The 27,395-nt window shown below is 44.5% G+C and overlaps 1 protein-coding gene across 3 annotated transcripts; it reads left to right on the forward strand.

Moving 5' to 3' along the window:
* Positions 1-1,150: 1,150 nt before the first annotated feature.
* On the forward strand, positions 1,151-27,394 carry rab3gap1 (RAB3 GTPase activating protein subunit 1). 3 transcript variants are annotated; one of them, XM_088606241.1, is made up of 25 exons: positions 1,151-1,257; positions 1,398-1,453; positions 3,288-3,363; positions 4,166-4,298; positions 4,528-4,606; positions 5,257-5,376; positions 6,650-6,815; positions 7,041-7,140; positions 7,742-7,823; positions 8,104-8,172; positions 8,529-8,602; positions 9,133-9,225; positions 11,692-11,861; positions 12,012-12,113; positions 12,367-12,539; positions 13,966-14,020; positions 14,316-14,651; positions 16,246-16,383; positions 19,037-19,264; positions 21,609-21,705; positions 21,802-21,905; positions 22,001-22,116; positions 24,261-24,363; positions 25,129-25,149; positions 25,926-27,394. In XM_088606241.1, the coding sequence occupies exons 1-25, from the start codon at positions 1,204-1,206 to the stop codon at positions 26,145-26,147; spliced, it is 2,967 nt and encodes a 988-aa protein (XP_088462367.1). In that variant the 5' UTR covers positions 1,151-1,203; the 3' UTR covers positions 26,148-27,394. The 3 variants fall into 3 exon arrangements, with proteins under 3 accessions (XP_088462367.1, XP_088462368.1, XP_088462369.1); XM_088606242.1 differs by lacking the exon at positions 25,129-25,149 and having other exon boundaries at positions 1,154-1,257; XM_088606243.1 differs by lacking the exons at positions 1,151-1,257; positions 1,398-1,453 and adding an exon at positions 1,973-2,773.
* The last annotated feature ends 1 nt before the right edge of the window (position 27,395 follows it).

Raw genomic sequence — 27,395 nt, forward strand, 5'->3', positions numbered from 1 at the left:
TGCTATGAGCTCATTACAGTACTCTGTTTTTAACGTGTTTAGGGAAAAAATGCACGAGCATTTTTCACTATTTTCAATTCATTTTGAAAGCATATGCATACATTAAGCCCTGTTACTTTTATTGTGGAAACGACTTAAAAACATAACAAAAAGCAAAGACTAAGAGGAAGTAGGCTTTATTACGAGTGTAGTGGGAACCTGTTATATATAGGGGATATGCTTCAATCACAGCGATTGTCTCGTGTTTCCTTAGTTCAGTTGAGCCCCTGAGACCTTTATCAAACATCACCCTGAAAATGGTGGCAGAAAATGTTTTACTATAAAGACATAGTAAAAATGATTTAACTGTAAGGGCTGTTAGACGAAAGTTCTTCGGCAGTGCGGTCAAAGGGGAGCCGAGTTGTGAGGCTCATCAGCTTCAACACTTTTTAGGTTTAGTTGACATTTTGTCATTGGCTACCTTACGTCGAGATCACAAGGAAATTTGACATTTGACTTCGTGCATTGAAGTGAAAACTTGTCTGGCTTTATACCACACACATACATGTTCTCAGCCTACTGGACAATGCAACTCACTTCAGAGGACGCCTGCAGCCGTGTTTGGTAACAGTGCTGTATAATTTTACAACGCTTTCTATTTACTGCCATCTAGTGGCGATAATGGGTAAAACATCACTAGAACTAGAGAAAATATAGCCATAAGGAAGATAAACCAAAACAATGGTGAAGTCTAGCCTGGCAGGCAATGGGAGTAATGGAATTATTGTAAGGAATAATTACTCTATTGCAGGCTACTCAAACCGGGACCTTTCAGAGATTGGATTCTTGTAATTGTGTGGAAGCGTGTTTGTGGACTGTGGGTTGAACAAGAGAACACACATCCACGGAGAGATGCAAACTCCCAACAGCAGAAGCAATGCCAGCCTACAAATTGAACTCAGGACCACAGAGCTGTGAGGCAGCAGCGCCAACACCCACACATCGTGTGCCACCCCAAAATGAGACGTTTGCTCACATAAAAAAATAAACAGTCCAAAACGCAGAAATTATGCTTTGCGTCCTTCATACATCTAAAATTCAGGGAGTCTTATCCCTGCCAAAACACAGTGGGCATGTACCGAGCCCGTTAAAACCCGATGAAAAGGTTCGCAGTTTCTTGACGCTCCCTAAGAGTCGGGGCTGGCGGACGGCGCTGGAGTTCCCATGATGCAGCTGCAGGAAAACAAAGTGACGTCCATGATGGCGGCGGACAGTGACGTGAGTATCTCGCTAACTGCACTCAGACCCAGCAGAAGACAAAAATAACAGTTTTAAATTTAACAGAGCGCTGACAGCCGGGCGCGTTTTGGATGTGTGATTTCTAAACGCAGTTCGCTTTCCCGTTGCTGTCGTTACAGCCCGAGTCTGAGGTTTTCGAGATCACGGACTTCACTACCGCCTCGGAGTGGGAGAGGTAGGGTGGTGGTGACGCCTGCAGCGCATCAGCCCGGACAGCTGCGGGCTCACAGGGCAGCCACGGCAACAGCAGCCGGCGTGTGACCCTGCCTAGTTCACTGATGGCGAGGAGCATGCACTGCCAGTACATAGACGTGCTGTCATCGGTTTCGAATCGGTTCCCCCCCCCTCTCTCTCTGCCGGTGGAGGTGGGGAGAAGAATGCGCTTGAGACACAAGTTTGTAACTTTGTTTACACAGACCAGCACTGCCCAGTGCCAGAAGGGGATGAGGGCAGGGGCAGGGCTTGCTTAGCGAGGTGTCCCCGAAAGCGGGGGCTCCGGCGGGTCTTGTTTCTGCAGAATGACGCTGACCTTGAATTGAGCTCTCATCGAGGAAGCTGCTTTATTTTATTTTTTTGTTTTGCTCTTCGCGGGCACGGTCGGTGCTTGAAAAATACTCTTTGAGTTTGATTTAAAAAAAAATTAAGAACATTACGTGCCAGACAGAGGCCAGGTACCAGATCGAAAGCGTTTTCCGCACATTAATAGCGATTACCGAGGAGATTTTAGCCCTGTTAGTCTCCTTGTGACTGTAGCTTTTGCTTCTGGATTGAACATGTCTGCCATGTGTTCTTAGCCAGAGCTGACCTGGCTGTTTACAGGCTGCAGCACAATTCATTTACCTGTGGAAATAAGCAGATGATTGTGTGTTGGTGAATGACCACACGCAGGTGGAGGAAACAGCCTTATCTTGGCAGGAGAGATAGAACATGTCCGACCACAAGTCAAGTGGAAACGCAGATTAAAAACCTCCCACGGTGCGAGCTGACCTTTACCAGCGCTCTGTGAATGTTTCATTATTTTATTGAGCTTATCCGTTGAGCTGGGCATTATCTGTGTGTGCTGCACAATTTTCCCTACATGAAAATTGCCTGAAGTGCTGTTTAATTTCATCCATCCATCCATCCATCGTCGAAAAACTTTCTCCAGTTTAGGGTTGCAGGGACAGCCAGAGCCTATCCAGGCAAGCAACGGCTGCAGGGCCGGATACACCAGCCCACTGTGGGGCAGACATGGACACCCACACACTCACACCAGGGCCAGTTTTCCCAGATAGCGTGCGAGGCAGCAGTGCACCACTGCACCACCAAGCAGCCCTGTTTAATTTCCCTTTAGTCCTTAAATTCATCTTTTAAAGTTTCACATATAATTTTTGCACGAGGTGTTTCTCATTCACAGCTAGAACTTCAGGAGATGCCTTGACAATGCAGGAACAAATCCAAGCCCCAGAACCCCCTGATGAAATGTGTGGTTTTAAAGCTGCTTTCACTTCCAAATGTTCGTGGAAATTGCGTCGATCTTTACTGAGCCTATAGCGGAATTTCTAGTAAATTAAAAGTTGTAATCTCAATGTCTGTGCTCAATCTCTAAAAATCGTGCTTGAGTGTATTTTATGTTTTATAGCACCTTAAGGATTACACTAGAAAATTTGCTGTGTTGTGGCTTCTCATGTTTTTACATTTGTTTAAGCTGATTTAGCTTTGCAGTTTACTTGTGGGATAAGTAACTCTGACTTGTCTTTTGTCTCAATTTCATATGTAATCTCCTCTTTAACTGTCCGCTGTCATGCCATTTGCACAAGAACATGCAGAGGGTTTCTGACACATATCTAACTTTGATGGAGGAACCTCCTTTTCTTACTGCATGATGTGGGATTTCCTGATATTTGTCCAGCATAGCACTGGAAAGTGTTCATTGTGGGCTTGGAGTGTAAAATTCATCACTACTATGAAGTACTGAAGTAGAAGGCAGTATGTGTTTTGGAATTTGTGTTGTATACCTTTGTCTTTAGGTTCGTGTCTCGGGTGGAGGAGGTGCTGAATGACTGGAAGCTGATTGGCAGCAGTGTGGGGAAGCCTTTGGAGAAGGTAGCAGCTCAGATGTTTGTTGCACTGTCTAGCTATACAATATCTGTTTGTAACATACTGCATTATTTTTTAAGATTACGTTTTACAATTGGAAGAGCACACAGTTGTCAAAATACCCTTTGCGCTGTTTTCTAGAAGTCTAGCTTGTGAACATTAGACTTTTGATGCAATGTTTTAAAAGTTTAAGGTATTGTACTTTAGATTCAATGTAATGTTATTGATAGTGATGCTTGTAAAAAGTAGTTCTATTTTAAAAACAAAATTGTCAGAAACGATTTTGCCCATTTAAGAAGTTTGTAAAATGTGCGTTAGTTACAGAAATAAAGTTCCCATTCCAGTGCAGTTTGAGGTTTGTGAGCCACAGCCTTACTGTGCAAGGCCTTCACGAAGGGCTCTAGCTTGCCTGAGCGTGGTATGTCTGGAGGAGTTAGTGCTTTTCTCATCTTCCGCACTTCAGCTGCCATTTGAGCATGTTGAAGGTTGGGGGCTGTCAAATCGATATAAAAGGCACTTTGACTATAGTCGGTCATTGATTACACACATTCCTCAGAGCTGAATCTTTCTTTTTTGTGTGGGTGCCTCAAAGAGGGGAAGTAAGACATTTTAGCATTTTACTAAATAGATATGTAGATATTTTAGCATTTTAAGAGAATAACAATTTTGCAAAGAGATGAATTAGGATATGATAATCGGGTGGAAAATGTATTCAGTCAAAGAACAGTCACCTTGGTTGTGAAATTGCTTTGAAAATTGCCTCAACTGAAACATTGTTTTTTAACCATGTTCTGTCTTTTCTGTCCAGGGAATATATACAAGTGGCACCTGGGAAGAAAGACAGCAAGAAATTTGCTTTGCGGATTTCAGATTCGCAATTACCCATCACTATCTAAAACAGGAGTCGTCTGACAGAGAGGGCAAAGAGGAACCCGAAGAAGGTATGGACCTCCTGCATACAGAGAAAACAGCCTGGATGTTCAAAGAACTTACATCATTGATGATATATGCTTTATGATGCTGTGGTTACCATTAATCATGAATCTGTAAATTTCAGATTGTTTTAAAAAAACCTTTTGGTGTTTTGAATGCATGATTACAGCTGCTTCATGTTTGAGTAGCTGGAAGGCGGGGTGTCTTCAGTGACCACGTTCTTTGATTTCTTGACAGATGCATTCCCAGTGGCTATGCAAGATTTGCTGTGCATGAACAATGATTTCCCACCCATCGCTCACTGTTTAGTCAGATGGTACGTGAACAAAAAACGATTTCATGTTTAATTTCCATTTCATGGGGAAAAAAAATGTGTCCAGAGTGTTTTCTGTTTTGTGGTGGTCTGTGATACTGGTAGAACCCCTGTGGTGTAAGGGAAGAATGAACACCTGCATTCATGTCAGCGGCTATCATCATAAAACACTGCAAGTTGTGCCGTGCCTTACTGGAGCGTTCGCTCTAATTGGGAAAGCAAGATGCCTCTCACAGGCGTTCCTGCAACCTCCCAGTCAGCTGGCAGTTCACAGAAGTTGTTATTATGAGGCAGTTGGGGGGAAATGTGACTGATTGAAGCTCTCCTGCCCTTGGCAGTGCTCGGACAGGCAGTGGTGCACAGTATCTTACTAGGACTCTGAGTCGCCCGATTTCACTGCTCAGGCTTAAACCAGTGCCTGCAGGGCCGTAGGGCTCTGTTTGCATTCTCAGTCTTTAGCCCTTGAGCCACTTAGGAGCCCCTATTTTGTGTTCTTTTGACAAGTGTTAAAACAAACAGTAAAGGAATTTTCTGAAAAAAAATTAACTACTGTTTTATAGTATTCTGATGCAGTGTTTTCCAGTGGGTGTCAGTGTGTTTGTCTTTTTTCCCATGTAATTAAGTAAATTGCCTTCCTTTCTTTTCCTGTGCAGGTATGGTTTGCGAGAATTTGTTGTAATTTCCCCGGGAGCCAACTCTGATGCAGTCATCAGTGAATCCAAGTGCAGCCTGCTGCTCAGTTCCATCGCTATTTCACTGGGAAACACTGGCTGGTAGGTGGCAGCAGTGTGCAACTGAAATAGACTTTTTTCACCACAGAATTAAGCCCTACTTGCTCCATTGCCAGATCCCTGCTCTTACCTTTTCATTCTAAAATTTACCAGTTTTACAGTTTACCATCCTGTAAGATTCATGTGCCGCTGGTGGAGCATGAAGAGTTGTTTCTAGTGCAAGGGTTCCCAGCTGTGGTCCAGGAAAAACGCCTAGTGTCTGCTGGTTTTCATTCCAGCTGAGCCCTAAATCTCCAAAAGTAATTGATTAATTGCTTGCTTTTTTAGACTTCTATTTAACATGTTTCTTTGCTCAGTGCCTCAGAGGGTAATGTTGCCAACTACATCAGCACACAGAACGTTGTGCAGCCTTTCCACAACCTGCTGGCCATAATTTATGTCTTAAACAGCTCTGGCTAGTTTAGGAGTTGATGAACAGACATGGGAGGAATGACACTATCAAACACACCCACAGCAAGCATTTGTTCCTTCTGTAGAGGTCCTTGGTCACTTTTCAGGAAGCACACCTGAATGAGGACAGGTACAGGGATGACACCAATTTCAGATCCTGTTTAACGTCTGAAGGACTGAAGTTAAATTTAGAAATACATTCCAACTGTTAAAATTGAATCAGTTAGCCTGTGGTTAAGAACTTGGACCAGAAACCTCTATTCTAGAGGATCCAAAGGCGCCGTCGTTTGGATGAGGCATAAAACCGAGGTCCTGACTCTCTGTGGTCATTAAAAATCCCAGGGCGTTTCTCGAAAAGAGTAGGGGTGTTACCCTGGCATCCAGGCCAAATTTCCCCCCTGGTCTTTACTAATCATGGCCTCCTAATAAACACCATCTCTGAATTGGCTTCATCACTCTGATCTGCTCCCCACTGATAGCTGATGTGCGGTGAGCGTACTGGTGCATCATCCAGGTGGATAATGGTGGTGGTGGAGGAGATCCCCATTAGCTGTAAAGTACTTTGAGTGAAGAGTCCAGAAAAGTGAAATAAAAAAGTGTAAAGAATTGTTATAATTATTATTACCTCAATCTGCTTGAAATGCTCATACAATTGAAACTTATTGTGCTGCCTGATTTTGACATTATTTCCACTAGATGGTGTTGTTCAGCTGTATTTTGGGCGAAGGGTGACAGATATTTATAGCAGCTCAAGTAGGTAATGCATTTGAATGCACCTGTTCCAGAAGAGAGCCGCAGCTGAATATCCTTCACAAGGTGAACATAACGTTCCTTGCCGTTGTCCTGTCCTTTGTGTCTCCATCAGCCAGGTGCCAGTGTTTGTACAGATCCAGCAGAAATGGAGGCGGATGTATGTGGGCGAATGTCAAGGTCCTGGTGTGCGCACAGACTTTGAGATGGTCCACCTCCGCAAAGTGCCCAGTCAGTACAACCACCTGTCTGGGTTGCTGGATGTTTTCAAATCAAAGATTGTAAGTGTTTCTTCTGGCAGGGTTCTTACCACACGATTGTGAGTGTTCAGATACCGTGGCGTGTGTAGTGGGTGGTTTGCATATTACAGCTGGATGTGGCTGTCAGCAGCCCAAATAAACTTATTTTCTGTGCGGAAGATCGTTCTCCTATTCTTGATGTGGACTTCAGCAGAAATCCAGGTCACTAACCTGCACTTCTTTCGCTTTTTCTCGTTTGTTTGAAAGGGATGCCCATTAACACCCATGCCGCCCATCAGCATAGCAATCAGGTTTACGTATATCCTGCAGGACTGGCAGCAGTATTCTTGGCCCCAGCAGCCTCCAGGTTGGTACAGTGTTTATTGGCTTGTAAGGGGGGCTTTTCTTTCCCCACTGTGGCAGCTTGGAAGATGCATTGTCTAGACCCCAGAATCTGCTCTTTCCTGATAGTAGTCCATCTTCCTGTTGTCACTTCTAGCCCTTTTCTTCTTTCGCACGTAATGCACACTGTTTGCAGGTGACCCGTGGGAATGCTGTGCTTTGTGCGAAAGACCGGGTGAGTCAGTGTTCTTCCAGAAAACCAAAAAATGTCTATTTCAACACCGGTTTAATGATGAGAAATGAAAGGTGGTTTATAATGTGAGCACCTAATGGCAAGGAATGACACTGAAATGCCAGGCCTCATCTCCTGTTTCCTATTTCGGTATTAATATGGAAAAGAAAGCAGAGTTCGCAAAGCCCAGAAACCTTCACATTGGAAAAGCCTGGTAGGTCCCAGCCTTTGAAAGGGGGGGGGGGAAGAAACAAATTTGTTTTTAGAAGCAATGTCAGTTAGTTACCTTGGACAGTGAGGTTCCCGTAATTTTATTGGTCTTGAACGTGCTGTTTTTTTCTGGTCTGTAGGTAATTTAGGCGCCAGGTAATTGTGTCATGTGTCCTTTTTGTAGACTTTGACGCCCCGCTAGGTGGAGAGGTGGGAGGTGTGGAATTTGGGAAGTTGCCATTTGGGGCTTGCGAGGATCCGATCAGGTAGATGAGCCATTCCTGATGTGGTTCACATGGCTTGAACCGACAGCCATTAAAGCTGTGAGGTTCCACTTCATGTCCAGTATAAGGAAATGAGTACATAGCTTCACTCCGTGTTGAGAGAGGCTGCCCATTCACTTTAAGCTTTGTTCTTTAAGCCACTACAAGCAGAAAAGGCATTTTTATTCTGTGTAATTGAATATTTGGGCATTTTACAAATGAGTGAAATTATGAAGAATCAAAAGAGATTTTGAATGGATGGTGATTATGCATATTTTGTTAGTGAGCTTCACCTTGCTACTGCGTGGCCTCACCTGTCTGAAGGCATCGTGGTTGACAATGATGTGTATTCGTGAGTATTTTTCACTTCCTTCTTGCTTAAAATTTTAATTCCTACCAGTCGTGCAAGTTTTCAACCTTTGAATTGTCAAAGAAAGTGTAAGAGACCATGATTGCTCTAGCCCAGATGTGGATGCTTAACGTTCACTAAACAAAGGGTGGGAAAATAATGATGTTCAGTCTCCCATTCAGTATGCTGCCACTCTCTGAAAAACTTGGAATTCAATTAGTATTGTAATCACGTACTGTATGTGGATCATTTATAATATCTTCTTTGCCAGTTCATAAGGAGTCTATTTAATTCTCAGATTTTGAATTGACTTTAGTGTTAATACTTGCTTTTTTCCCCGATAACGTGGTTTTGTCTAGTGATTTAGATCCACTTCAGGCTCCTCAGTGGTCTGTAAGAGTGAGAAAAGCTGACAACCCTCAGTGCCTTTTGGGTGAGACCTTTTGTGAGATAAATACTGATAACTGTACTTAAATTTAATATTTAATAGGTTGTTAAATTATTTGTAAATGTGTTTTAAAGGATTAACTTTGTTGTATTAATATTTTTTTTTGTTTTTAATATGAACTTCCAATCCTGAAGCTTGATTTTTAGTTTGGTGGATGTAAAACAGTATCAGATAAGTAAGTGCTGCCTCTTGGGGACTTTTCACCTCAGCTGATCTGACATGTACGGCAGCACTAGGCAGAACAGTCTGAGAAAAGTGTGGGTGGTGCTTAAGGCAAAAGGTTTCTGAGAATGTATCTTTTAGTACTGCTTATTTTATTTTAAAAAGGTTATTCTTTTTGTTGAAAAATACATCACCGCTTGAACATGGCGGTACATTTGTGCTGTTTCAAGTTTCAAGTCATGTTAAATATGAAGCAGCAAAGGGTGTTTTTTAATTCATTCTAATGATTTTGCACATGCTGAGAGTACGTATTGATTGATCTCGTCGCCCTTGTGGGTGTTTTTGTCCTTCAGGAGACTTCCTTACCGAGTTCTTCAAGTTGTGCTGCCGAAAAGAGTCTACTGACGAAATCCTTGGGAGATCTCCCATCGAGGACGAGGGCAAAGGTACTCCGAGAATAACCATTCTGTTTCGCAATCATGGGACCATACTTTTTTTGAATATTTACATTACCTTTATTAAAACTGTTGCAGGACTTAAAGCTGTTGATTATATATTAATGACAGGAATTGATTAATCCAGGAGGTTAATCTGCAGTAAATTTAAACCCAGGTTTTTCTTATTAGAAATACCAACTTGAGACTCACTTTAGGCACCTTGAATGTTTATTTTTTCATTTTGCGACAGATGGACTTCAGTTAGGTTTTTTTTTAAAAAAAAACCAACGGCAGAGCTATAAGTGTGGTGGGAGGTGCTGTTGAATCCAGCGAGCCGAACGCTTCTCTTCTCCTTGATGTTGACCTGTCGGGTTTCACGTAATGTTTCGCTCCGCTGAGAGCACATGTACAAGCTCCTTGTCGATTCTGTATAGACGTATAGACATATGTGGAACGACTTGTGGGAACGTTGGGGGTTATTGATGAGAACTACCATCTGATGTACAAGGGCAGTAAAGGCTGTTACTGCCTCGTGCTTTTTTTCAGGACATAAACAGTGTGTTCTGGCATGGTGTGGAAATTGCATTAACAGGACAGAAGTCCACGCAGTCAGAATTCCTCCTTTCCCCTATTTACATACACTGTAGGTGACTCATAAAAAACCGATTAAAGTTAATTGCTTTTACAAGCGTTGAAAATAGCCATGCACTCAACTGCAGGCAGTAACTATACTAACTTATCATTGGCAAATGTTTGTTTTATTCCATTATCACATGGTTGATGAGTAGGTGCCTGACATGATAATTTTGTTATTTTAATTTATATACATTAGGATGCCATTCTGACTGTAATGTTGGTTTGGAGTCGATTTGACTGAAATAATTAAGACTTTTGTCAGGAGAAAGGGGGATGATCAGATTTTACACTTCGGTGTAAACTAGAGAACGTTTGCTTCTCGGTTGATGATCACGACGCGGGACCGAGGCACAATAGAAGAATGATCTTTTTCAGAAGATGGATAGAAAAACACATGTCCTTGCACAACTGCAAAATCCACAGGCTTGCAGGTTTGCCCCCAGATTGGATTATGATTTGGGTTAAGCCTGTTGTTAGTGTTTATGTCCGACTTTAAGTCGCTTTCAGCGCTGGCGTTTGCCATCGAGTCCCTCCGTCTATTTTTGTTTTACATTTGCCCCTTCAACATATTATTCTGTTTTGACACTTTTGTTGACGTTATTGTACACAAAGGGAGTCAGGAGTACAACACTGTTGAATCTGACATCCTGATACCTCCAACAGATCCCTCGATCAAGAGGCTAGAATAGATCCTTGGAGCAGTTAGCTACTGGCAGCCAAATGCACTAGATGTCTAACTGGCCTCTTCTGATTTGCAGTCTCTATGTGTTCTTATGCACTAACTGAAATATTGAATATATTTTAATTTCAGGAACGTTGTGCTTTCTTATATATCCCTGCAGCAATCAAAGGATAATTGAGCCTTGAATGAATTCTCTTTTCTTGGAACAATTTTCAAATCGGGTGAAGATCGTCAGCTGTGATGGATCTTGGCACTTTCAGGGAAAATGGGTGTTCTGATTTTTTAAAAGAGAATACTGTATCTGTTTTTCCACAAGCTCCTCTCTTAGAATAGTGAATTAGGGAGTGAATCGTTTTCACTTTTTGTCAGAGTGGTTTGAGCTCATCGAGCTCCTCAGGTTGCAGCCACTGCGTGCTTTACTGTCCGCTCTGCAGTGAGGCTCTCCTGACGTCGTCAGGCTGCTGTAACACTTGACTATAATTTTCCACCCCACATACATGCCACGGGCAGCACGCTGGTAGAGTAGTTAGCATTGCTGCCTCGCAGCACTGGGGCCCTGGGTTCAGTTCTGAACATGGGCTGCTCTCTGTGTGGAGTTTGTATGTTCTCCCTGTTTTTGAGGAGGTTTCTTATGGGCGCTGCTGGTGGTTTAATTGGCATCTGGGGCAATTTGCCCTGGTGTGAGAGTGTGTCTGTGTGTGCCCTGCGGTGAACTGGTGTCCTGTCCAGTGTGTACCCTGCTCCAGCTCCCCCAGAACCCTGAACTGGGAGAAGCAGTTAGAAAATGGATGGGTACGTGCCACTTTGCCAAGACCATCGTTATTTATGCTGACAGTGTTTTCAAGTAAGGTGATGTGGACCTGCTACCTGCTTTTATGAAGTGCTGCCTTTGTGTTGACTGACTGCTCTGATGTCCCCGAGTTATAAAAGATATTGGTGAGCCTTTCTCTCGGCTGAAACTATGTAAAAGTAAAGACCTGCAAGTGAACCCTGAAGTGGTTGATCTGAAATCGTTTCTAACATATGGTTCATTTTGGATAAGCTCGCACACCTGCAGCTGAGCAGCTGGTTTTGGTGATGCGCAGACTCCCACCTGCTGTTTCTCTCAGAGAAGGCTTACTGTACCAGGCAAAGCCAGCGCTGACTTGTCGTTGCAGAGAACAGCGACATCACTCATGCGTTGTCGAAGCTGACGGAGCCCAGCACTGTCCCCATTCATAAGCTCTCGGTGTCCAACATGGTGCACAGTGCAAGGAAAAGGATCCGGAGGCATCGCCGGGTGGAGGAGTCACCTCTGAGCACTGACGTCCTCAATTCGATCTTATTGGTTAGTGTGCTTTTATCTGAAGCAGAACTATCAAGCCTTTCTGCTTTGTAAGCATTATATAAACAGAAGTCGTTTTGTTGAATATAATGTTAAAGAGAGCGATACCACAGAAGCACAGTGAGAATGTATCCTTCTTCACTTTTAATGCAGTACCTCTTCCCCGACGCTGCTGAGAAATCATCTGACGCAAACGATGCAAAGCCTGTCACACCTAATGCAAACAGCAAGCCTGAGAAGGATGCGGAGGATTATGTAGGTTCACAACACTTTGGTTACTGTTTTTGATGTGGCAAAGAGAGAAATATGTATCTTAATATCCAATCAATAAAAGATTTAATGTGTTAAAGAAAGAATCAGTTCAGTCAGTTGTGAAGTGTTTTTCATTTTAACATGGCTTACATCTGAAAGTAAAAATCAGATGCTCAGGTGGAATATAAAAAGAACACAAAATTGGACATTTCATTGCCTGTACTGCATGATTCATGATTCCTTTTTGTTTTACTAGAACCTGTACAACCAGTTTAAATCTTCCCCTGCTGACACCCTGACGTACAGATTGGCGCTGTGTCTTGGCATGGTGAACTTCTACCATGGAGGAGTGAAGGCTGTGGCTCACCTGTGGCAGGAGTTTGTGCTGGAAATGCGTTACAGATGGGAGAATAACTACCTCATACCTGGGTAAGCACCCTCTGGGCACTAAAGGTGAAGCCCGATTTATTACAACCCTTCCTGGGCGACAGCATTGCCGCCCTGTAGCTTGAGCTCGTCCGATCTAATAATAATAATAATGTTTCTTTATTAGCCCTATACAATTTCTTGCATTAGGAATGCGTCTTTTCGCATACCCCAGCTTTTCTCCATGGAGACACAGACACACAGACAGGGAGAGAAGCTTGGGGTCAGAGCGCAGGGTCAGCCATTGTACGGCGCCCCTGGAGCAGTTGGGGTGAAGGGCCTTGCTCAGGGGCCCAACGGAGTAGGATTCCTCTGCCGGCCGCGGGATTTGAACCGGCAACCTTCCAGTCACAGGCGCAGATCCTTAGCCACAGAGCCACCACTCCGCCCTCGCGGGTTCGGTACTGCGATGGGAGACAGGTAGACCTATAGGGGGCGCTCTTTCCTCTGGACTAGCAGTTCCTGTGGCATGTTGCGTACTCTGCTGTAGGTGGTGTAATGCTTCTGAGGATTTGAAGATTGCATGACACTTTTCAAAAAGAGCTGTTAGCCCCGCTACTCGGGTTCAACTCCTCTCCAGGTTTATACTATCTGAGCTCCCTTAATTGACCTGGTGAAGTAATTTCTCACCTCCTCCTTCACCTGCTGTGCAGTGGGGCTACCGTGTGTCACCCAGGTGGGCCTGCACTTCAGCGGTGGCTGAATAGATTCCACTCGGATGTATGAAGCGTTTTGGGATGGAAAGTGCTATATTAAAGCAAGGTTATGTTATTAGAAACCTTTACATTGTCTTCTCTAGAAAGACAGACATTATTTATATTGACAAATGAGATTTATCTTTCCAAAGTTAGACTTTCCTCATAACATCCATCATGATCTCTCACAACTAGATTAGTTCTCGGCACCTCTACATGTGAGGTGAGGTTGTGATTCAAACCGTCATTGAGGAAAGTGAATGTCCGGAGAGCAAGAAATCTGTTTTTCCATGATGGTTTCAGGTTTTATTTACATAAGGAGCTGGACGCCCTTATCCAGTGTGACTTAAACTATATACATATATACAGTTTCTGTTATGTGTAGGTACAAGGAAAATAATCATGCAAGTACAATAAATTAATATCAAAACATCTTCAGGACCCACTCCCAAGATGTTTGCTTCACGCAAACAACGGACAAAATGTTGCTGGAAAATCAGACAATTCTGGTTCAATCAAGTCCTGTATCTCTCTTCTGGCAATTAAGAATGATGAATGAGCTTGATAAAACTCGCTGCAGCTGTTGCACTGCTTGTGATTTATTGTGTAATCTTTTCCCCTGTTACTGTAATCCAGCTGCTGGGCCTGTCACACAGGAATCATTAATCCAGATCCGTCTCCTTTCACATTAACTGGTAACCGCTTCTTAACGCAGAAATATCCTTTTTTCTTAGTTTAGGCAGTGGACCTCCTGACCTGAGATGCTGCCTACTGCACCAGAAGCTTCAGGTGACTATTCTATACATTAGTCCAGATGCTCATGTTTATCGTGTAGTCCTGTTTATTGGAAAAGGTTTCGCACAAGTTTCCACAGATGCATTACTGCTTCCTCTTTAGACGGTAATTACAGTGTGAAGGGCCGGCGAATCCTTTGATTCGGGTCTTAATTTCTGTGCAGGCGGTTGTGTTGCTCGTGGTAGGGCGCGGTCAGAGTTGATGTCGCGCTGATCGTGTGGAACGCGAGCAGTGTGCGCGGCTCGCTGCTGGGGGCTCGGTGTCAGCGCCCGCTGTGCCCGTTCGCCAGATGCTGAACTGCTGCATCGAGCGGAAGAAGGCCCGGGACGAGGGGCGGAGAGCCGGCCCGCCGGACGGCGCCAGGGAGAGGAAGGCGTCGGGCTGCGAGAACGGCAGGCCGGGCCAGGAGGGCTCGGCGCCGGAGCCGGCCCAGGGGAAGTCCTGGGACTCGTGGAGCGACAGCGAGGAGGAGTTCTTCGAGTGCGTGAGCGACGCGGACGAGCTGCGGGACGGCTCCCAGGGCGCCGAGGAGGCCCCCCGGGCCCGGCCCGAGGGCCGGCTGCACCCTCACGGCAAGCTGACCCTGCTGCACACACAGGAGCCGCTGTATATCCCAGTCACGCAGGTGAGAGGAGCGGGGGCGCGCGGGGGTCTGGGCGAGTGGGGCACCGGCGACGGCTGAGACATGCCGATCGATATGATGTGTCGGTGGACACACGGCGGGCGAGAGACTGCAGGGATGGGCTGTAAAGGAGCGAGGTGAGGTTACGTTCCCGCTGAAAAGCAGGAATTTCTGCTCCCTGCTGTTCTGAGTATTGCAAAGCCTCTTCACCTCCAGTGAGAACTTGCGTACCAGCTGTTCTACTGAATAAAGATCTGTGTTAAATTTAAGATCTATATAAATATGATGCTCTGAAAATTGTTTTAAAAATCTGCGGTGGCTTGATTTTGGCTTGGTGGCGTATGTTAGTAGAATTACCTTTATTATAATTAATTGGTTTTATATCGAACTTATGCAAGTGAGTTGTTATAAATTCAAAGTATTCAGTGTTCATCAATTATGAACTGGATAGCCCTAGATTTAGTCTCTCACATTAATTAGTCTACTGGTAGCATGATACTCACTGTAAAGACCTGTCCTATTTATATTCTCAAGAGCATTGTTAATGCTTCTTCTGGGTTACGTTTTTTTAATTAAAATTATAACTTACTTAGGTTTGCAAATTTCATTTTATACAGTATATTCCAAATCAAAAGTGGTATTCTTCGTTGTCATGTTACATTTGAATTTACAACATACTTACTGTAAGTGATTCTGAACTTTTATGTCAAAATCTTTGCACCACTAAACCTTGAGGATGTGAAGGTGCAAAACTGGATCCACAGCTGTTCAGGAAATGCTTTGCCGTGAAATGTGAATCACAGTCTAGAACTTTCTCAGCTCAGAATTGAATTTTTCTGCTTTACCGGCTCATGTAGCTGAGCGCTTTGTGAAACCCTAAGGGTCCTGCAGGGGATTCCAGTTATTTCTTATTGAGTATCTTAGCTGAGGTAGCAGTGCTTGTGCCTCACATCACTGGGGTCCCGGGTTCGAATCTGACTTGGCGCTGCTTCACTTGCATGATCTCCACGTGTTTGGGAAACCCTCTGGGGTTTTTCTCCCACCTTCCAGTGACTTGCCGGCTCGGTTATTCAGCGTCTCCAGGTCATGGGGGTGTGTGTGTCCTGTAGAGGGCTGGCACCTTGTCCAGGATGGCGTTTTGTAGTTTCAGGTTGCTACAACCTTTTTCGGGAAAGTTCGGCTTTCTGTTAATGGATGGCTGGGTCTTTGAACCCTTTTTTGCACGATTTCCGTGTCCCGTGAGGCTGTACAGAGACAGCCGTGCTTTGCAGACCAGCAGGCTGCGTGTTTGAGCAAAAGCAGCAGTGTGTTCATTAGGGCCCGGAGCGTGGCTGAAGTGTTGTGGCAGTTCTTGTGCAGAGCAATAAAGCTCAGGAGCTGTCAGCTTTGCGAGTAGAGCCAGTCTCATATATGGCGGGCAGGTGGTGTTTCTTCTGGATTTCATTAAAAATGATGAACTTGGAGATCGAAGGGCCCAGTTTTAAGTGTCAGCCCTTTTCATTCTGTTTGACATCTTCTTCCTGGGGAAAAAAAATAGAAGTCGTCAAATCCCACTGCAGCAGCTTAATTACAAGGTCTGACCTTTTCCTCTCCGCAGGAGCCGGCGCCGATGACAGAGGATTTGCTAGAAGAGCAGTCAGAGGTGTTGGCCAAATTAGGGACATCAGCCGAGGGAGCACATCTGCGGGCTCGAATGCAGAGCGCCTGCCTGCTCTCCGACATGGAGTCCTTCAAGGTAAGAGGACGCTAGTCATCGCGCTCACGAACACCAGCCCATCGCTGCTCTGCCTTTCGATGCGTCTGAAGCTCTGTCCGTCACTGCTTGTTTCCCCTGGCTCGTGCTCAACAACATGTACATATGGAAATGACAAAGAACATCTGGAGACAGGTGTGCAAAATACAGGTTTGCACGCTTATTACGGAGCGCAGGCTTTCTTCCATGAGAGATTGTGAAAGCTGGGTGTTTGAACGAGGCCCAATGTGTTCTAAATTCAGAACTCATTAAGGTTGAGTTGGTAGTAAAGGTTTTCAAGAGCGCACTGTTTAATGTGGTTTTCTTTTTATAGATATGATTGAAGTGCTAACAGAGTTTTTGACTGCACGCTTATATTTAACATTGAGTGTTGTCAGTCTGCAGTGTAAGATGTTATTAATGGGGTTTGTTTTAGCAAAGAACATAATCAGTATGAAAATTAATTTCATTGGAGGCTTTCTTTACTGAACATCTCAGCTACTCAGTCTCAAATGTCTACTATTTATCCCCGTCTCTCTGTCAGCTGGCAAAAACGAATCATGGAAGCTGTTCTAACTTGAAATCTCCTTCAATAATGAGAAACCTACAGGTAGTGGACAAAAAAATGGACACCAATGTAAAGCCTCTTAACAGAGTGTTGGACCATAATGTTGATCCAGTGTTAGGGCTGCAGAGCTCTTCAGGTTGGTGCTACATGAGCTCTAGTTCACTTGTCAGTAATGTGATGAAGGATGATTCATGTAATAAAAATCACACTTCTCCACTGCTCGGCGGCCCCTTGTCTGTGCTCTTTGCACCACTGGACTCGCAGCACTGCCTGGCATGAATGAGGTTTGAGCACCGGAACGCGACTAAGGTGCCCCTCTCTGTGGACGTCTCAGTAGACTGGTTCTGATTAATTTAACTGTTTGCACCCCGGGTTGAAACTTGCAATCATTTGATGTGCGCTTGCTTGCCGGTTTTGCTGTGCAGTTCAAATTAATGCACAGTTTTCACTGTCCTGGAGTACGTATATCTACAGACTGTTGTTCTTTGCTGGTGTGTTTTCCTCTGAGGTCCATGCTGACATCACCTTAGACACAGCTGCTTGAGAAACATCAGCATGCTGAGATGTTTTGGTCACTGAAGCTCCTGCAAAAAGCATCCCAGCAATCAGGCTCACTGAGGTCTTCTCTTGCAGCAATGTTAGCCCATATTACAAGCTTACCAGGCCTGTCCAGCACTTTTATACATGACCCTAAGCATGTATTAATTAATACAAGAGACAAACTGCAAAAGCCCTTGCTTTTGATATACTTGTCTTCTCTCCCTTACCCAGTTGTGTCCAGTTTTTGTCCACTACCTGAATCTTTCATTTTTAAAAAGAAAAACAGTACATCAGTCTGCTTATAATTTGTGCTGGGATGATGGAAGTAATTGTTCCACGTGGAGAGACAAAGAAAAAACATATTTCATAGAAGAAAGAATCCTTCAGAGCAGATTGTGAATCTTTTGAATTATCATAAGCATCTTGACTTTTTTTCTTCATCCTTCCATGGTAATTCATTGTATAATGATCATTACCCACATAACAAGGTGTGCTGTAAAACGTACTGTAGTGCACTTCAGATGTGAGACAGGATGTAAATGAGCCCGCCGTTAGTTCTGCACTGAACAAGCTTTTATATTTCACTTTGATGATCCCAGCTGAGCTATATGAATAGTAATGGTGCTTGTCGTTTGCGCGAGGGTCTATTAAGTATTTTTCTGTTGAGCCGTATAGTTCTACTGTTATGAAACGCCTCACTTTTTTTGAAAGACTAGTCTGTAGAGATACACAATTACACTTTGTGGCATTTCAATAACTGCCAGTCTTACTGGATATTCTGCATTCAGGTATACAGTAAATAACCCCCTAGCTTAATACCATCTCTAAATTTAGCTAGAGGCACATAATTGTGCTTACCGAAGCCTAATCTGGCATTTGGTTTTTAATTATCAGCTCCCATGGGGCTGATAGAGGAGTCTTAATATGATAAATTGTGAGACTTAAGAACATGACAGATCCCCTTCCCCCAGTACTACTTCCATAAACTCGGGTGTAGAAAGCAGACTCGCTTCGCTGCAGTTGACAGCAGGAGGTCAGTCGCTTGTTCCTCTCCAGCGTGCAAAACATTTGAAGGAGCAGAAATTGGCTCTGGATATATACAGCCCAGCAGCTCCAACATCGTGCCGCTAGAAAAATAACCTGCAGCGCCAAATAAGATGTCCAATATTTTTATTTTTTTAAATTAAAATATCACTTTTTTTTTATTCAGCTATTTTTCTGTCTCTGGGTAGAGGAGATTTTTTTTTTATTAAAGGTCGGATTGAAGAAGCAATAGTGAGCTTTTGCTCCTTTTCTTTGAAAAAACTACTTTTCCCTGTTTCATTACCCTTGTCTTTTTTAACGATTTTGGAAATTTCAGCATGGACTGATATATACCCCAACATAATTTGCAGTTTCCTGGATGATTGTATTGCTTGTCTTACAAGTAGAACATATAAAATATATATTGAAAATTCTAGTGAATGTCACTGTAATTCGGAATTTGCAAGTCAAGTCCAAAGTGGAATTAAAAATGGCAGTAAGCTGCTCTTTTTTGTCTCCCGTTAGGCAGCGAACCCGGGCTGCTCCCTGGAAGATTTTGTCAGGTGGTATTCCCCTCGGGACTATGTTGAGGAGGAGGTGGTTGACGAGAGGGGAGAGACGGTTCTCCAGGGACAGCTGAGTGCCAGGATGAGGATCCCAGGGAACATGTGGGTGGAGGCCTGGGAGACAGCCAAGCCAACCCCGGTGCGCCGCCAGAGGAGGCTGTTTGATGACACCAAGGAAGCCGAGAAGGTAGTCTGGCAGGACCGAGCGCAGAGCTCGTGAGAAAGGAAATGCCAGCTCCAGTGCCGGTTTTTCCACTCCGCGCGGCAGAACTTCGTTAACACCCCAAGAAGGAGCGCTTCAGTCCTGAAGCCAAGTCTACGCAGATGGCTGTGCACACGAGCTCCGTCTCCAGAGCTTTTTCTGTTCCGCTGCCTTCTGCCCAGTAACACGAGCCCCTCGTTTCTTTTCTTGTTGCCAACAATTTGGGGCGGATGCTGCCGAAGCAGTATAACCAAACGGCGTGTTCAGTAACTACACAACAGAGGAAAGCGGAAACTACGTTCTAGCTCGGTTATATTACAGGATTTATTAAATACACCACTTGTTCTGTGCACTGATGGCAGATGAAACGGTGTTCCAGTGCATATCTGTTGCGAGATGTTCTTGTATGAATCTCTGACCGGGGTTGTAGAGCTCACGGTGCTTCTGAACTCTTCTCTGGAAGCAAACGGGTTCCAAGACATGGTCCGCCGCTTGCTCGCTTGACCCCTGACCTCATTACCCGGTCGCACACAGGGTTTCGAATGACCGCACGGGGACGCTTGTGGCATCTGAGCTTGCCGGCACCACTGCCAGCACCCAGTGGGTTTTTTTTTCAGGCCATGTGGACACCATGTTGGGTTGGTACAATGAAAGAGTGAAATCTCTCATCGCAGGTGTGGACTGCAGCGTCGCCCACAGTGGGTGTGTAACAGGTCTTATGGTTGATGTGCTACTAATCCGATCCTTCATTTCTCAAGATTCAGCCGGGCCCGCTAGGTCTTTCCAGGCATTCCCTTAACCAGTCACGAGCAGGAGTGAAAGTAGGCCATCACACTGGGCTGCCTGCTTCCCCATAGGTGCGGCGAGGAGTGTCCTTGTCCTTGCCCCGAATCCTTTCAGTGAAGCATGCAGGGCAGTGCGCGAAAAAAAGACTTCCTGGTGGAAAAGCCTGACGATTTTGAAAGTCATTATGCACTGTGACACTCCTCCTTCGTCCTTTAGGAAAAAAACGTGTGATGTTAGGTGTCAGCTATAAATTCGGTTGCTAATTTAGGGATAATTATTAGAAAATGTTAGCTCGCCTGTAAGGGGACAGAAAGAACTTTCTTGAATCACAGCTACAAACAGAAGGAGGCTATTTATGACAGAGGACGGGTCATTTTTAAAGGCCTGCAAATGCTATTGTTGAGATTCTGTCATGCCTTACAATGGCAAAAAAGCAGCTGGTTGTGAGGAACATGTGCATGAAAATGTGAGCTTGTTCTCTGCTGCAGTACAGAGGTAATTGAGCCCTTTCACATGTCTGCTGTCTTTGCTAATAGTGTCCATACAGGAGGAAATAAACTGAGCTTGTCTTTGTCATAAATGAGTACTACTGTAATTGCTTGCTATAACATGTTGGGAAAACTCAGTGGCACAATACATATTAATGTAGCAAAAATAATTTAAGTTTTGAATAATGTAAATCATGCTCGTCAGACTTTAGTAAGAAACATTTGTGGCTTAAAAGTCAAGTTAGGAATGAGACCAATAATTGCTGAAAACTGGCAACCCTGTAAAGTTTCAGGCTCAAAGACCCATTTAAACTGACTTGGTATGACAAGTTCTTTAATTAGGGACTTCACAATATTTATCCTACTTATTTTATACTGTTTGGTATTCAAGCATGTTTCTACTCCAGTGCAGGTTCTGTTTATGTTTTTGTAAAAGTAAACTTCAGTCTATTTCATCTGCTAGAAACCCTGTCTCAGAACTGTAATGCAACCTCCCAGCCGCTACCATACGCGGAGCAAGTCACAAAATCAGTTTGTTTCGTGTTTGAAGCCCGAGGGAAGACTCTTCCTAGTTACTTCCGGCCGTGAATGCAGTGGTGCATCTGGAAGAGTGTTGGCTGGCTGGATGGTGCCGCCGGTCTGCGAGGGGGTGGTGCCCTGCTCAGTGCGATGCCGTGACTGGGCTTGTCTTGAGATGTCGGCGCTGCGCATCTTTTCCCACAGCTTTATCACACTGGGGAAAAAGACAGCTGCCAAGCCGACGGGAGCTCAGTAGGTTCAGATTTTGTAGCAAGCTGGTAAAAACCTTTGAGAACGTCAGCATTTTGCCAAACTGATAAAGGGAGAAGCCAGAGCCATCAGTGATTTTATTTCCTTGCCCTCTCTACGTGTTTCGCTGTGTTTTTAAAAAGAAGAATCAAGTCAGCGTTAGTTCAGTCTCTCTTATAGATATGAAGCAAACCGTTTCTAATGCACAATTCAATAATGCAATTACCCGACCACACATATTTAACATGATGAAAGTATCAGACCAGCTGCTCTTTATCATTCCTCAGGTTCTGCATTACCTAGCCCAGCAGAAGCCGGCTGACCTTACTAGACACCTGCTGCCCTGCATTATCCATGCTGCAATTCTGAAAGAGAAAGAGGAAGGTCAGTCCCTTTTTTCCCCCTTCTTGAAGATAAGAGCTGATTTGAGTTACTTCTGATGGACTAAACCGTACAAAATACCTTGAATGTATTTGACAGAGGCGGTAGAAGATATCCCATCTGTTAGAAAGACCATCCAGCAGATCATATCTCTTGGCAGTAAGCTCTTGCATCACCCGAACCCAGACTACAAGAAATTGGAGGTAGGTGAAAATGCCCGGGGGGCTTGTTCTGTGGTGAGGTGGACCTGGGCAGAAAGCAGGGAGCTGAAGCCTCCTTATCTTTGTGTTTCTGGCAGGACCTCATTAACCAGATCATGCTGGGGGAGGCCATCATTGCCAGGGCCCGGTCCCTGAAAGCGAAGTTTGGGATTGGCAAGTGTGAGAAGGTGGATGACCGGGAGGAGCTGGAAAGGTGAGAAGATCGTGGTCATGCGGGGGTGGTGATACTCGCCCGTCGGCCTTTTAATTTCATTCTGCGTTTTGAAGTGCGGGCATTCCAGAAAGAGTCATAAAACACAGCTTCGTGCTTTCAGTGGAGTCCCAGATCGTTACTGTTCTTTATTTATCAATTCATCTTTTAACACTTCTTTTATTGTTAACCCCAGTCCCACGTGTGGGGAAAAACAGAAGCTGTTACATTCCTCGTATACTTCTTCCAGAGATACGCGATGCATATTGCAGTGTTTTAATTAAAAAAACTGAAGGGGGGGGGGGGGACATACCCGGCTAGACAAGAAACGTGCCGCCGGGATACGTTACACTTCATGTGAGTTTCCCAACCAGGTGCGAGAAAAAGAAAGAGCATTTCCTCAGAATGGTCTTTCCTGTTGGACGCCTCGCTGTCGCGCGTTAACTGAGCTGCGTCAGCGAGTGGCACGGCATCTCCCATAGTTATTGTTCACGACCGAAATTAAATTTTGAGAAGTGCGTTCCCAGAACAACTGTAAACTTTTCGGCGAGTCCGTGTGTGCCTTTCCATCACGCTGGCACTGAAATATGAGTATCGTACCGGCGCTTTCACGGAAGCTGAGATTGCCTGCCAACTCTTTCCCCCTGAAAGTAAGTGATGTGTGCAGCAGTCTGAATTAATTGGTGTGCTGGTATAATTGCCGTATCCCTTACTCTGAACCAGTTGCATCATCCTGTATTTACGCAGACCTTTTACCTTTATTGGTAATGAGACTGGTGTTCTTACCAGATAAGAACATGTTTGCCAAACAGTGCTGCAGATTTTCTTTGATGCTGTTTCTTCGTTTGGTCCGCACGGGGAAGGAGTTGTGCGCTGCCGCGATCAGCCCTCGCGTTATTAAAAGATTTCCCCCCTTTCTGTAAAACCAAGTGTAGACGCCACTGCTGAAAGGCTGCAGAGGCAGCAGTCACAGGTGTGGAGAGAGAGTCTGCTGACTTGGGAGCTGGTAGAATCTGACAGGAACACAGGGGGCATGTCAGGAAGTTTTCCTGTAAGATGTTCATTATTTAAAGGTTCTCTTAGTTCAGACAAGAATAAGACACAATTGTCTTATTATAAGAGCCCTTCAGCTGTGAAAGTGGAAAGATTTAACCCTTTTACTTCATGCATCAGCTGTTTCTGTTACAGCAGAATCTTGTCGATTTGGATGCGGCACCCTTCCTTTTTCAGTTTTTATTCATGCTGAAACATCATTATCATACGTTCCAACAGCAGCAACGGATTCCAGGAGAAATATAAAAAGCATAATTAAAACACACACTTCTGAATCTGTTAGGATTGCATTAAAGTACATTGTCTGCTAAATGACATGATCAGGATAATTAGATACAGCAAAAGAATTAGAGCTATAAACGGGTTTGTGTTGCTGCTGAAGGCTCCTCTGAACTGTTTTTTACCTGAATACCTTTGATATATAACACATAGCAGGTGTCTTTAGTAGAAAAGTTGTACGCAGTTTATTATTAAACTGTGTGTGACAAATTACTCATCAATAATCCATTAGTAATGAAATGTGGCTTGGTTAATTGTTAATCATGTATGATCATGCTATTCCTTCCTGAGCAATTGAGATCTCATTTATATGGTGTTTGCCTGCTGATTAAAAACATGACACCAGCTAATCTGTTATTAATGTCCAATACTTTGCTTGTGTATAGCTGATTGAGCGCATAAAAGAGAAATACGTTTTCTCTTTTTTGTACTAAATCATTAATAAGATGTGTAACATTCAGCCTTAACTCAAGTTTAATACAGTAGATTTAATGATACAGTGGATTTAACCCCATTTAAAACGTTTGCTTCTAAGCACTTTTAAGGTACAAAGTCTTTCCTAGTTTCAGCTTCATAATATCAAGCCTCAATATTGCTTTAGGGCAATAAGTGGAAGCTTATCCCAGTGGAAGCCAGGAAGGGGAGTTTATTCTAAATGTCACTCCAGCTAATAATGCTGTCACTCCTGTGTTTGTGTGCGGCTGTGGGGACCAGCCAGCCTCCCGCAGTCACAGGGCTTGATGTCCCAGAGCCGAAGGGCTTGTCAGTCATGCGAGGGGTGTGATCAAGCAGTGACCCCTCCTGTCTCTCGCCAGGTTTGTGGGCTGTCTGCTGGAGGAGCCGGAGGTGCCTGTGATTGGAGCAGGGAGAGGGCCGGCCGGCAGCATCATTCACAAACTGTTTGTGAGCGCTCAGAGGGTAAGGACAGCCTTCTCCTAGACTCGGGCATGTCTTCTTCCTGTTGAGGCGACAGGTTCCGGCTCTCAAGGTGGTTAGTGGCGAGGGGCTTCAGTGTTTCAGTGCGGAGAGCTGCTCGGCCGATTGTGTCATCGACGTTCTCGCCAGTCTTTAAAGGTGATCACAGGGCAGGACCGCTGTAGACATCCGGGGAACTGCATCATTAATCACTTTCACGAACTGTAGTTTTGAGACTTCATTTGTAATGTCAGAGCTCCCCAAACTCTTAGAAACGTTCTAAACTCTGAAATAAAAATACATCATTTCAATCCAGCTTCGTTTTTGGCAGCGGCTTTGGAGTAAGTAGAGATTCAGAACAGCTGTCACATGCAAAGAGACATCTAAAATGTCAGTAGTGGTGAAATAAAAAAAAATTGTTCTCAGTAACGAGATGATTTGAAAAAATCAAACTGGTTGAACCGCTGTGCTCACCTTTAACTGAAGAGTGTGTAGTTGGCTAGAAAAAGGTCAAACAGATCCTATAAAACTGTTCTTTAAAGAAGGCTTTAACAAATTTCTCTGAAAAACTTTAAAAGGTTAAAGGTTGGTATCTTTTACTTGTTTGTATGTATTTTCCCCACAAATGAACACATGAAGTCATGTTTTGTGTAATGGTAAATCATTTTCTTAGTATTTCTAACCCTTTCTGGTCACCTCTGACTTTTCTGTTGGTTCTCTTCCATCCTCTGTTTCTCTTAATGCTGCTTCTCTCTCACCCCTTTCAAGCTGGCTGAATCTACTGATGAGGTAACAACCAGCCCTTCTCCACCCCACCTCCCATCCCAGTGTGCCTCATGTGCGCAGTGGAGGAGCATGGCCTGGCTGAACAAGGCCACTTTTTAAAAACGGCAGCTCAGACCTGACCGGCTGTTGGAGTGAGGCTGGCACTGGGGACTTTGTGTTTTGCTTTGACCCAGATTGCTTTCCTCGTCTCCTAGTAGTGGGTTTCTTTTCAGTATCAGTCACTTCTTCTTACCCACACTTTTCAGTATCGGTCACTTCTTCGCCTTTGGGCTTGGTAAATTTATTTTTAGCGTAGAGTTTTGGGGGAAACGTTATGGGTGTCAGCTTGATAAGAATCCCTAGAAGCCAGTGGCCTTTATTTGCCTGTGGTAGTCTGCATACGGGTGCCTCTGTGTTTATGCCATCTAACCATCTTCCATATGAGTAACCATCAGCCCACCGAGGAGGGGATGAAGCCTTCTGTGGCCCTCTGAGATGAGACGTTATTAGTCTTCTCTGTTGAGCGTCTCTTCATGATGACACTTTAAAAAAAAAAACGGGGTGCATTTCAGTGACAGCACTGCTGAAACCGAGAGGTGGTTGCTATGCCGTTTGTAATTCAGTAGCCTTAGACACAGCGCCGTGCCTGCGTGCTCCAGTCCTGCCATCTCCATGCTTCCATTCGCCTTTATTAAAAGAGGGAGTTTTTTTTCCCCCCCGTTCATTGCTGTTGGCTTCCCCGCGCGGGGTCTGCTTCAGAGTGCCGAGCGGGGCGCTGACCGCGTGCCTCTGTCTCCAAGGCTTCCCTGCTGGCGCCGGCGGAGGAGGACCTGGAGCGGCCGGGCGACAGGAAGCCCTGTCCGGACTTCCCCCCGCCGGCGGGCCGCGAGCTCGTCCTGCGGGCGCTGGCCCCCCGCCCGGCGCCCTACTCCCGGGCCCTGCCGCAGCGCCTGTTCTGCGTGCTGACCAGGGAGGACTTCCGGCTGGCCGGGGCCTTCTCCTCGGACACCTCCTTCTTCTGATGCCCTCGCTTCGGGCTCCAGAGCCGCTGGAGCGGTGATCAGCCTGCCCCGTGCGCAGTGCGTCTGACATTGTCGCATCCAAAACGTATCTCTCCTACCATCTCAACAGCTTATGTGCCACCTGCAACTCCTGCGCGAAGTTTGTGGCATTCCAGTATTTTTTCTGGGGGGGGGGGGGTTCAGGTATTTATAAAATGCCATATGTGGTTCTATTTTTCCTCATGTGCATAAAGATATCGATTTAACTTTTACCGTTGTTCACCGCTGCATGTGTGCTGAGACTACGGCAACTGTTTTTAATACAAAACCCCTCTGGTAGAAAGTGCAATTATAAAGATTACAATGTAAAACACTCATTCTCTAATTCCAGTTATTTAGAAAATGGCATGATTAATGTTGTTAGCATAGTTTATGCGATAAGTGATGTAAACCATTACCAATAGAATTATTCTGTAATTTAACTGTGTAAAGGGGAAATTCATCCGAAACAAACATGAATGTCAGCACTCTGCTCTGAAAGTATTAGTACATTGTATAATAAGTGTAGGCTCCAAAATATCTGAAGACTTCAGTCAACATGTCTGCAGTCTAACCTGTCACAAGATCAAACACTGGTGTGTCTGGAGCTGAGCTTGCTGATGGGGGGGTATTGCTGCGCACTGTGTTGCATGAGAGTGTTTTTGCCCTGTGTTGCTCACAGCCCAGAGCTCTGATCGTCTCCCTGCTGATGTTGCTGTGGTCCCACATACACCACAGTGGGCCTGATGCGTTCTGTAGAAGTACCTCTTCTTGTTCTGGCAGAAGGCCTTCTGCCAGGAGGATGCACGGAGTCAACTGATTTTTAGCATTGACAGCATGGCACTAGAGACACATGGAATGTACAATTATTATACAGTCACCTAATACGCGGTCTGGAAAAGCTGTTTTGTTTTAAACCGAATTTTCCTTTTTAATAACCTTGCGGAAAATCATTACAGACATTTTTATCCGTCTTGTGCTGACAAGATGATTAATAAAGGTTGAATTAGCCAAAGTTTGTACATGTCAAAAAGGCAATGTATTGATCATTAGTTGGATAATTCATTGTTGAGTACCGTTAAATGGGTATTAAACATTTAAATAAGGGAATCAAAGCATTCCTTCTATGTATTGACTGCAAGCATTGTTTGATAACATCAGGTCTCCCTTGTAACGTGTTTCTTTCAGTTTAATGTCATGTTGTCCATTAAATCAAAAACTATAACAAAT

Source organism: Lepisosteus platostomus, chromosome 14 (genome assembly GCF_059453375.1).
Source record: "Lepisosteus platostomus isolate fLepPlt1 chromosome 14, fLepPlt1.hap1, whole genome shotgun sequence".
Classification (NCBI taxonomy): domain Eukaryota; kingdom Metazoa; phylum Chordata; class Actinopteri; order Semionotiformes; family Lepisosteidae; genus Lepisosteus; species Lepisosteus platostomus.